We start from the raw sequence: 12,387 nt of genomic DNA, 5'->3' as shown, positions 1-12,387 counted from the left end.
GGACTTTGCAGATATAATTAAGGTTACTCATCAGCTGACCTTAAGAAAGGAAGCAATTACAAGCATGAGAAGGATTTGACATACCACTGCTGGCCTTGAGATGTAGAACCCATGTGTTACAACTAGAAAGAAGCCTCTAGAAGCTAAGGATGGCCCCCCCACCCTTCCAGCTAGCAACAAAATCCAAGTCCTATAATCACAAGGAACTAAATTCTGTCAACAACCCAAATGAACATGGAAGTGGAGTCTTCCCAGACTATCAGTTAAGAGTCCATTCAGCTGACACCTTGAATTCAGTCTTAGAAATTCCAGAGCAGAGAAACCAGTAGAGCCATCTCAGATTTCTGACTTACAGGACTGTGAGACAATACATGTCTGTTGCTTTCAGCTGCTAAGTTTGTGGTAATTTGTTAAGGCAACAATAGAAAAATAATGCACCTTGTCTCCCCACTTCAAGCCTGCTCTTTAAAAGAAAAAAAAGTTTATTTTTGAGAGACAGAGAGAGAGAGAGAGAGGGAGAGAGAGAAGAAAGGATCTGAACCAGGCTCTGTGCTGACATTAGAGAGCCCAATGCAGGGCTCAAACTCACAAATCATGGGATCAAGACCTGGGCTGAAGTCAGATGCTTAACCGACTGAGCCACCTAGGTGCTCCTCAGGTCTGCTCTTTTTTTTTTTTTAAACGTTTATTCATTTTTGAGAGGCAGAGAGAGGCAGAGTGCAAGTGGGGGAGGGGCAGAGAGAGAGGGAGACACAGAATCTGAAGAGGCTCCAGGCTCTGAGCTGTCAGCACAGAGCCCAGTGTGGGGCTCAAACCACCAACCATGAGATCATGACCTAAGCCGAAGTCGGACGCTCAACTGACTGAGCCACTCAGAAGCTTGCAAGTCTGCTCTTCTGATCTCATCTCTCAAATGCTGCCAGATCAAGCTCCTAAAAACACAAATCCGATTACTGACCATGCTGCTTAACACAAGTTTTAACTTTACTGTATCATCTACATAAAATGTTATAGATAATACCATGTGTCTGACTTTGGTTTCTATTGATTTCATGACTTTTGCTTTTATACCTGATTGGCTTTCTCAGGTAGTTCTTTAAGTGGCCATCCATGTCTGATGGGGAGGAAACAATGCGACATGTCTAGAAATGGCTGGAGTGGGTTGTAAATTCAGTTAAGAAGGAAACTATGGTAATGTAAAGAGAAGACCAATACTTCAACAAGGATGGTGGCTATGACAATGAGAAAATGGAGAGGACCACAAGAAGTTCTAAGAAAAGTAACAGGCATCATGCTTTCTGTTACATACTGAGTGGGTATCTGTATGAGGGGTGTGTGCATGTGTGTGTATATATATATTATCAATGCACACATGTACTTTAAATGTATTTTTTATATAAAGTAATACACATTTGTGGGAACAATTTAAGCAGTACAGAAGAGTTTAGATGAGTCTGAAACTGGCAGCTCATGGACAAATCGAACCAGTCAAAGGACCTTAATCGACTAATACAGCATTTTATTTTATTTTATTTTATTTTATTTTATTTTATTTTATTTTATTTCTTTTTTTTCTTTTCTTTTCTTATATTATTTTTTTAACGTTTATTTATTTTTGAGACAGAGAGAGACAGAGCATGAACGGGGGGAGGGCCAGAGAGAGAGAGGGAGACACAGAATCCGAAGCAGGCTCCTGGCTCTGAGCTGTCAGCACAGAGCCCGACAACGCGGGGCTCGAACTCACCAAATGCGAGATCATGACCCGAGCCAAAGTCGGACACTTAACCGACTGAGCCCCCACAGGCGCCCCTGCAGCATTTTATTTTTTAATCTGAATTTGAATGACTTTAAATGGGTTATGCACTTTCTGATTTGCTATACTTCTACATCCTACCTCAACCTTTTCTGGTTTTACGCTTGATCTCATTTGTTCATATATGGTTCCTGCTTAGCTTTTAACCATAGTAGTTTGTGATCCAGGCATAAAGTATAAAGTCCCTATCATCTCCACAAATCCCCTATCATATGGTCTAGAGCAAGATCCCTCAACAAGGGCACTAATGACATTTTGAAACAGATAATTGTTTAAGTGCAGTTCTGTTCACTGTAGATTACTTAGCAGTGTCCCAGGCCTCCAGCCTCTAGATTCTCCCCATTTGTATCCCCTAATCCTAACAAACTAAAATGCTTCCTAACACTGCCACCCTGGGGGGTAAAACTGCCCCCAGCTAAGAACTACTGTCTTAGAGAAAACTCTGGTGAGGGTTTCTATGATACCCTTGCAGACACTTTCTATGTCCTAACAGCAATTACATATAGCTGTGTCTCCATCCTTTGTTATACTTATTTTTCCCCTTCATAATTTATCACAAGTGCCACTCCTTATTCTCACCTATGAATATACCATAGGCCACATTTGGAAACAGCTGAAGAGAGTTTTCACTGTATAGAGTTACAAGTTGTTTGGCTAACTGCACCCTCTCACATGTCATGGATGGATGTTTTTCACCTGTGTGCATGGAAAAGGCTATAGACGGTAACTGACGGGATGTGAGGATGAAGGCAGATTATAGGTGTATGGAGATGGCAAGAGCTACAGGGGCTTCTGCCATGTGGCTGCTTGGTGAGGGGCTCTGAGATCTCTTCCCATGCGGGAGCTGGGCAACAGAACCCTTGACCGAGAATCATTCCTCCACACAGAGGGAAGAGTCTACAGGTGGTGGGGACTGAGCTCACACAAGGGGATACCTGAGTGGGGCAGAGAGGATTCTGATGCCAAGAAAGTAAGTGTACAGAGATTAGAAAGAAACCTGTAATGATAAAGGGCAAAATAATTACACAGACATGAGACACTAAACCTTTCCTTTTACTTTGCCCCCCACTGTAATCATCACCTCCCAGCCTTTGGCTGGGGGTGCGTCAACCAGAAGCAGCTTCCCTGCTGCACGGCACCCAGACCGGTGCCCTCTTCTACCAGGGGATGTCTTTCTGTTGTTCAATAGTGTCCCAGGCTTAACGGGCCACAGGACACACTGGCCTGTGACTCTGGCCTCTCTCCTAATGAGTGGGACTCATGGTGACCAATATCCTACAAACCTGATCTTTTTGAGCAGATTTGATCAGATTCACAAAACATCTAATTCTATTTCTATAAAATAAGCTACTGTTTTATGTATAATTTTCTCTTAACTCATCAGGATTTCATGAGTGGTTACATAAAATGTGTCAGACCCCCCTGTAGAAGTAACCGTGACAAAATAATATAATACAAAATAAAAAAGACAACGCATACCTTTTAGTACTGTTTTGTTTGGTTTGTTGCTTTGTGATCTCCTCCAAAGCAAGAATTGGGCTACAGAACAGCTGCCCACTTTTCCTGATTATCTTTTGCTTCATGGCAGTCAGACTACTCCATTCTCGAACAAACCTCAAAATCTGGCAGAAAATGAGATAATGAAAAGCTCTAATGGCTCACCAGGCATCTTCCTTTGAAAGTAAAGCCACTTATAACATTAGAAAACTGAGGTTTTATTATATCCTCCAAATAGGCTTCTGAATGTCACAATTTAAGGCTTTCTTCAGATTGATGCCATCTTCCTATCTTTATTGTAAAATACTGATGGCCAGTTCTCTTTCAACCCAAAGGCTCCCTAAAGACACATTTCAGGATGCCCCAGTGTATGTCCTTAATGCACATAGGGACCAACGGCAATAATGTGCCCGGTGCGACCGAAAGGGGCCCGGCTGTCAGAAGCACAAACCCAGCAGTGGCCGAGGCAGAGCTGGTCGTGGGAGCGGGGGTCTTACAGCGGTGGCAGGTTTCAGTGCAACATCTGAAAACTGCCTTGTTACCCAACTACCTAAGTTATTACAGGAAAACAGCCACCAATAAATCTGGAACATTTTTTACCAGGGTCACTATTAATCTTACTTATTAGTCATTTATATGTAACTGGCCACTTTTTGTGAATCTGAGAACCAGGATGAAATGATACCAAAGAAAATAACTCACTGCTACCTTTTCCTTTAAGTCAAGTGCAGTGGACCCACAGGGAATGTTTGATTTCCACTCAAAGGGCAAACACAGAATCACTATTTTCTCCTAAAAAGTGGCACACTGCCTGCTGTTAGCTCCTGCACGTGCTGATCCTTCCAAGCACTGAAGATAAATCGGCCACAGATCAGAATTAAGGCCTTCTGAGCAGGTGCTTGACTTACAGCCGTATGCTGGTGCTTCTGACGAAGCAGGAGTCACCCACCACGGCACCATCCCTGCTCTCAGAATTTGTCATTGTTAGAACAGTCAGAGATAAATGGAGACTCTGTCAGATATAGATATATAACGGTTGCTAATCCTGTGAAGGAGAAATCCAACAATGTGAGGATGACTCTATCCATAGAAACAGCAAGCCTAGGTGTGATCACTCACTCAGGAAACCGATTTCACATTTCTTCTTAGCACCAAGGTAATTCAGAGGCAGTGCCTGGACCGATGACAACGTGCCCAGTGTGATCTGGCTCTGCGACAGGCCACAAGGTGCTTTCGTGAAACTCAGAATGGTCTTACAGTACTCAATACATTTTAACTGAAAACAAAAGCAGAGGACTATTCTTACCAGGGAGCGATTGTGTTTCAGCTGAAAGCTTGCTGGTAAATCTTCCCAAAGGTCTAATTTTATATCCAAAGGAATGAAGTTACAGTTCATCTGGTTTCCATCCTGATTATAGATTAGGAAGGCATGATTAGTCCATTTTGTCTGTAGGCACTGCTGATTATTTTAAAAGTAAAGAATTATATGATGGCACAATATTCCCTGTCTCCTAAAAGATAAACTGCGGGGGGGGGGGGGGGGGCGTTCTGACAAGATTCCACCCACACACAGCTCCCTGCAAGCATGCTGAGTGGAGAGAAGGGCCGGGCTCTCCAGTGCCCTCTGTGAATGCCTCCACTGATTTCTCTAAGGGTAAAAAATACCATGGAGAGGGCTTAGTCAGTTAAACATGAGGTTTAAACATGAGTATTTCTTTTAAAAAGGGGAAGAAAAACCCCTGCATATGAAAATCTATTGTATCAACAACAGCTCAACTCCTATTCCAATTCTTTCAGCTAAAAAGAAAGTTACAGCTTCCACAATCACTTTGGAAAAAACACACAAAAAGTACTTAACACACTGATTCAAAGTTTAGACATGTAATGGTTACTCTGAACTCTGAATTAGACTTGGGGTTCTGGCCAAAACCCACAGCTCTGTAGAGGGATGCTGTTACTACAACATAGGATGCTAAACATCCGTTACTGATCTTCCTTTTAAGAGGTGTGCTTTTAGGCAGTGTGCTAGGGTTTTAATCTAGATTCCTACCTCCAGATTCACCTCAGTTCACCTTATAGCTGTGAAAAGACCTGTTAATGTTCCCTCTGCTTAGTGTCTCATGTTTAGAAGATTACTTGAATAATATTTTATGGTAAAGGGACATATAGGCATGTAGCATAGTCATAAACATGCACTTGAGACTATTAAGAGAGATGTCAAAAGGTGAGGTGGCCCATGTGACATAGGGTGGGTGCTGGAGACAGAAGAAGGTCAGCAAGGCTGTCACTGCAGGACTTTGCAGTTTCTCTCCTGTCTCCACCCAAAGAGGGGAAAAACACTGATCAGGTGATCCACGATGCAGAGTTTCCACTGTACAGAACAGAAAGTTTAAGGAGTTTAAGGGCTTCTGAATTCCAGTGTTTTATTCTGCCTGGTGTCTGCCTTTTGGTTTCTTGATCTTCCATTCCTTCTGGGGACCAGTTCTGTGTTATCCTCGTGTGATGGTCTGAGAAGCATGGCCGGGAGCTCTCCCCACACCGGGGCGAAGGGTGCCTCAGTCACTGGGACTTGCCTCCAGAGGAGCAGGGGGTGCTTAGGTGCTCCCTCCACGCTCAGAGGTTCCACATGGTGGGCAGGGGTCCAAGCCTTAAAGAGGAGCCCTATTCACTCCCTGGCTTCATTCCTGGTGTCTCTCTCTTGGCTGTGGTCCCACGACAGAGGTTGCATGAGGCTTCTGGCATTCACGATCCTACTCATCTCCTAATATTCTAGCAATCCCTTCTAATTATTACTTAGCACTGGAGATTGTTACACGGCCTGCCATCTCTGTATATCTATTGGGTTTAGAATAAAACCTGTAACCTAAGTAATCTTGAAAAAGGCATTCTTTTGATAGGCTGGCCCATGAATTGAGAAAGGTACAACTATTATTTTCTTATACTTAAATGGTTAGAAATTTGATACTGTAGACCAAACGGAAGTATTCATAATCTCAGCAAGTATTTCCTCAAATACACTAGTTTACCTAAGCCAAAGATTCTCACAGGGACCCTGAGATCACTTCAGGGTATCCACAAAGGCAAAGTGTCTTCATAAGAACAGTAAAACAATATTTGCCCTTTTCACCCCCATTCTGTCACAAATGTATGGTGAAGTTTCCCCGGGATAGGCTGAGATGAGAATCCCAATGTCTTCTATTAAGACCCTAGAGAAACTGCTAAAAATGTAAAACAATGCCAGCTCTCCTCACTAAATGTTATCTTTGTTTCAGAAAATATGATGATGTTTCATAAAAATAAGCTATTGACATGAATATCAATAATGGGTTTATTATTACTACCCTTAATAAATATTTTAAGTGTTTCCACTCTAATTTCAAGTGTAGTAAATGTCAATGGATATAACCTACATAAACAAAAGCTCCTTGGGGTTCTCGACAACTTTTAAAAGTACAAAGAGGTCCTGAGACTGAAAAGCTTGAGTACCACTAACCTAGGGCATGGCATGAATCAGAGCAATCATATTTTAAAGCTTCCTAGAATCTACTCAACATAGATGGGCAGAGCCCGGCTTCTGCAAAGATGCTGCTGCTGCTACAAATGATTTGTTAAGGACAGAACTTTGTCTCTTTTGAAGTATGGTTGACACACGATGTTACATCAATTTCAGGTGTGCAACATGGTGATTTGACAAGTCTATACATCATGCTGTGCTCACCAATCACTTCCTGCCCTTTTGGCTAAGATCTAGTATGCCGTGTTCACCACAAGTGCAGCTAGCGTCTGTCACCACACAGCACTATCACTACAGTCATAGTGACTATATTCCCTGTGCTGTACCTTCCATCCCTGTGACTTACTCATTCCATAGCTGGAAGCCTGTACCTCCCAGTCCCCTTCACCCGCTTTGCCCATCCCCCATCCCTCTCCCCTCAGGCAACCACCAGTTTGTTCTCTGATTTATGGATCTGTTTTTGCTTTGTTTTTTCCTTTGTTTTGTTTTTTAAGATTCCACATGTAAGTGAAATCATGCGGTATCTGTATTTCTCTGACTTATTTCACTCAGCATTACATGCTCTAGGTCCATCCATGTTGTTGCAAAAGGCAAGATCTCATTCTTTTTTATGGCTGCATAGTATGCCCTTGTGTAGATGTGGTGTGCGTGCATGCGTGTGTGACCAAACCTAGCAGCTAACTCTTACTGAGAGTTCCTTATGGCTAGGCACAGCGCTAAGTGACTTATAGGAATTAGCTCATGTTACCCTTGTAACAACTCCTTTCCATGTTTTCCAGTTGAAAAAACTGAGGCACAGAGTGGTTAAGTAATGTGTTCAAGATCCCATACTCAGTAACAGATGTGATTTGAGGCAATTCAGCCCTGAAGTCTGTGCTTTTAACTACTATGCTGTTTTGCCTTTCACTATCTTTAGATTTAACAAAGAAATTTTCGAATTAGCTTTAAGGAGGAAAAGAACTTGATGCCTATCTCGTTGTCAATAACAGTAAATATATCCACTGAAAAATGAAAAAAAGGAAGGCTTCTGTACATTTTAAGCTGTAGAATCCCCATGATGCTTACCTTAGTATAGAGGTGAATCCGGTCAGTATTCTTACTTGCACAGAACATTAAGGTATTGTACACTGGCAAACTGTCTGGGATCTTCCACTGTTCTAATAAAGAAGATAAAAAAGAACCTGAAGGCTTACCTCCTCTCTATCCAAAATAGCTTATTTTAATCTTCTGTGGGTTAGAATGGAAGAGCTATATAAAATATATCATCATATTTCACAAAGGACACATGTCTGGGCTTGAAATAAAAATACCATGATAGGCCATCTAAGACCATACTGGCCTATATGGGAACCAGTTGCTTTGCACTTTTGCTAATGACCCCACAAGAGAGAAACAAATCCACAATTAGCTGAGAAGACAGGAGTTAGGTATGAGGGAGAATTTCCTGCCACCAAGAGTTGTTATTAGTCTTAAGAAGTCTAGAATCTAGACATTTTGCTAGAGCAGTTTTGAGACAGAAGGAGCACCATTTTGGTTTGACAGCAATTCAGCTTTGTGAGAGGCCACCTGCATGCCAGCTTCTCTACGGCCCGGTGCTTCACATTCACAAAAGAAGATGAATGTGCAGGAGCTCTTTTTCTGATAATCTCCTTTTATTTATCACTCCTGGGTCTCACTGACCAATATATTCTGTAGAACAGGGTTATCAAAATGGATCTAAATAATTATAGTTAACACTTATCAAGTCCTTACAATGTGCCAGGCATTGTTCTAACTATATATCTTAACACCTCTCAGAAATAAGTAGTGCATTTTACAGAGGAGAAAACTGAGGCACATTAACTTGCCCAAGGTCATACCGCCAGTAAGAGGACTTACGGCCAGTCATGTGGCTACGGAGCCTGTGCCCTTAACCTCTGCCACAGTTCCTAAATGACTTTTATTATTATTATTATTATTATTATTATTATTAATTTTATTTTATTTTTCCCTCAGTGACCTTTTAAAGTGTTTCCCCAGATCTGGAAGTCTATGCTTTGTCATTCTGCTTGGCAATGTCATCATATTTTAAGTTTTCTACTCAAGGCACTGATTACTTTACAAACTTGGAGTATTCCTGTATTTCATGAATTCAAAAATGTCCACTCTTCCCACACATTAACATCTCTGAAACTGGCACATCTTACAGGCCAATAAGTGTGGCATTTTACAATCATTGCTGGCCAGGTGGCAGATGTGAAGTAGCTGGCAAGGCCCAAGCACGCACGGGCTTAGTCGTGACTACTGTGGTGTTGTTACTTCAACACCACGCTCGAGTCAAGTGCCTTGTTGTTACTACATGAGTTGAGTGTAATTACTTCTAAAAGGTTTTCAAAATGCTTCTCTCTGATTTGGTATTGAAATGAGAAGCTATCATGTATATGAAAAAAATTTTGGATATAAAGCAGGAGAGCATAAATTTGATATTTAAGGAAGTAAATATGTATCACTGGAGGAACAGCCAACATTTTTTATATTCTTGCAAATGAGTAAGCCAGTGCTTTATGGGACTTCAGAAAAGGAGATCCCTGCAGATAGCAGGCACTCTCTCACATCTGGATACTGCGATGTGCAAAAGGGCTGCCTATCACCTGCCAAGCACAGCAAATGAAGGCAGGAGAAACCGCCACATCCCTCAGGGTAAATGAAAGAAGTAGCAAAGCAACAGAGGGAGCTATGACCTGGTCTGGGTTATCATTAAGATATTAAGTCATAGTTAATTAGATTTTCTTTCTTTTTTTTTATTTTTTTATTTAAAAAAAAATTTTTTTTAACGTTTATTTATTTTTGAGACAGAGAGAGACACAGCATGAACGGGGGAGGGGCAGAGAGAGAGGGAGACACAGAATCGGAAGCAAGCTCCAGGCTCTGAGCCATCAGCCCAGAGCCCGACGCGGGGCTCGAACTCGCGGACCGCGAGATCGTGACCTGAGCTGAAGTCGGACGCTCAACCGACTGAGCCACCCAGGCGCCCCTAGATTTTCTTTCTTAATGTACATAAAACAAGTGCAATGTATAATCACTGCCTTGAGATCTTTTGAAGAACCATGGCTAATGCATTCATGTTTAAAGATCAGAAGTCATTCTGTGATAAAAAGCATTAGAGGATTGATTCTGAATCAGCTGATATTCTTGGTAACCAGAGGCTACGTGGGGGAACGTCTTTCTCTTTTCATTGTTTCCCTGAAATGTAATTTAATGGCTTGGGACTACAGAGGACACATCTTGTGAAGACCCAGCCATCCTTCCAGATCCCTGGAGTTCCAGTTAGAACAAAACCTCAGTCCCCACAAAGCACATACCACTCCTGTTCTAAGAGCTTATGTGGATTGAATAAACACTTCAACATAGTGTGCATCCTTTTTCTTCCGTTTGTTTTTCATGGAAATCCATGTTAGCAGGGAGATGTGAAGCATATTGCTTGTATGAAATTCTCAGCCCAGTGATCTGATAAGTCAAAAACAAAACAAAACAAAACAAAACAAAAGGAAGGGGGCAGGTATGGGGAAAAAGCTGGCATTGTCTGGAGTAGATGAGGCCAGTGGAATTTTCACTGGCAGACTTTCAAAAGGTCTAGCTAGTGATTTCTGAAAGGTATGTGTAAGTAGAGCTAACATATGCCTTCATCAAGGGACCAATTTACAACTAACAAGCCAGAATATCCCTGCCACAGATGAAGAGACTCATGGCCCAGGAGGTGATAACAATTGCCAGTTGTTTGTTCTGGGTCTGATGTTTAGTCCAGTGAGCCACATGCTGTCCTACAACAAGAACATCATCAGCACTTAAGGCAAGACGTGCTGGAAGCAAAGAAGGAAACCAGAGTTATGAAAGAAATGCCCTGCCTCAGACCACACCTAAAGACTGTTAAAATTAACACACCTAAACCAGGGGCCATCCCAAGATATTCTCTGAGAAGACCCTGAGGAATCAGAGGGAAGGAAGGCTGAGGGAAGAAGACAGGAGGATGCCCTGAGCTCAGAAATTCTTAAATGAACTTTTCATTTTAAAGCTATGAATCTGATTCTGAATTGTATCTGTGTTTTACAGGAACTGATTTAGAAGAAAAAGTTCAACTGTCCATTCCCAGTCCCTTTGGGGTTGTTATAATGAGAACTTCAATCTGTGGGTTACTATGGTCACTAACCGATTAGCAACCCCAGGGGCACCTGGGTGTCTCGGTTGGTTAAGCATCTGACTCTTGATTTGGGCTCAGGTCCTGATCTCACATTTCATGAGACTGAGCCCTGTGTCAGGCTTGCACTGGGTATGGGGCCTGCTTGGGATTCTCTCTCTCTCCCTCCCTCTCTGCTCCTACCCCGCTTAGGTTTTCTCTTTCTCTCTCAAAGTAAATAAATAAGCAAGCAAATAAACAAAAACAACAAAATGTTCCTACTAAAAAAAAAGAAAAGAACCCCAAAGTACCCACAAACTCTGGCCAGCTGGCCCGTAAAGATAGTGATGTCTGACATACGGGCTGGTAGGTGCCAACCATCATAGCTCTACGTAATGAGTGGAAGCAACCAAAAAGTAAATAAATCCAAACACTACATGGCTGGCTCCAAGTGTAGTCATGAGTCACACTGTCTTGACATTATGTGCCTTAAAAATATTTTCTTAAAAAAAAAAAAAACAAAAAACCAAAACCCTACATTTAAAATATACCAATGAATTGTAGACATTTAAAAGAAATTTCATGTGCAAACGATCATTATCTGTCAAGTGGCTGTTAATCTTTACTGTTTTGTCCAAAGAGCCTCCTAAATACCAGAACCACTGCCTCCTGCGTGGACGGGCCTGGCTCGGATGAGGCTGGGCCACGGGCTGGGGGCAGCATGTGAAGCGACAGGTCGGCTCTGCTCTCTGTGTCGTATCTGAGTGCCCATAGCTCTGTTCCTCCAGCCATCTGCTGTTTAAGGATTGGTTCCAAATGGCTGTATTTTTAATATAGATGGGAATACAAAGACTCTGCAACATGGTAGTAGTCACAAATCTACTCACAGTATTCTCTACGTGAGAACACTAGAAATGGAAATGAGACTTACCATCACCTGGCTGCGGTGTGAGTCCATCCTCTCTCTCAATTTTCGCTATTTCTTCGTTGCTCTCAGACAACGGTTTAGGTTCTGAGGGTGTAAGGCCTTGTTTTTCACAGTCAGAACTAGTCCCAGCTTTGTTGTATGTGTCTTTCTGAGGATCACCTTTCCCATTTTCATTTGTATCCTGGGTATCGCCAAGGCTATCTATTTGTAGGATTATGAAAATCAAACAACTTACACATAAATTTAGATACAATCGTTATTTACCCTAAGACCAGTTTTTAAAAAGTCATAGCTAGGTCTTATAAAAAGAAAGAAAGTGAACAATGTTTGTTCATTCTCTGGAGACATTTATTGGGACTCACTAAATGCCAAGTACGACTCTACGTGCTGGAGAGACAGTGAGGAATGAGATAGACAGGTTGTTGCTTCCTAGAGATTCCATTTGAAGTGTCAGATAGAAATGAAGCCAGTAAGGGTTTTAG

General features: G+C 42.0%; 1 protein-coding gene across 4 annotated transcripts in view; it reads right to left on the bottom strand.

The window, feature by feature from the left end:
* Positions 1–12,387, bottom strand: part of ZRANB3 (zinc finger RANBP2-type containing 3) — a 308,537-nt gene that overhangs the window by 12,736 nt on the left and 283,414 nt on the right. For all 4 annotated transcript variants that reach the window (XM_058715457.1, XM_058715456.1, XM_058715458.1 and 1 more), the window contains 4 exons: positions 11,909–12,106; positions 7,890–7,981; positions 4,617–4,718; positions 3,293–3,435 (listed from right to left, as the gene is read on the bottom strand). In XM_058715457.1, coding sequence (XP_058571440.1) covers positions 3,293–3,435; positions 4,617–4,718; positions 7,890–7,981; positions 11,909–12,106 — 535 coding nt within the window. The remainder of the gene's footprint in view (positions 1–3,292; positions 3,436–4,616; positions 4,719–7,889; positions 7,982–11,908; positions 12,107–12,387) is intronic.

This window comes from Neofelis nebulosa, chromosome 2 (assembly GCF_028018385.1).
Source record: "Neofelis nebulosa isolate mNeoNeb1 chromosome 2, mNeoNeb1.pri, whole genome shotgun sequence".
NCBI lineage: Eukaryota > Metazoa > Chordata > Mammalia > Carnivora > Felidae > Neofelis > Neofelis nebulosa.
Note: the sequence above shows the minus strand (reverse complement) of the source record. Positions and strands in the feature narration are given on the sequence as shown.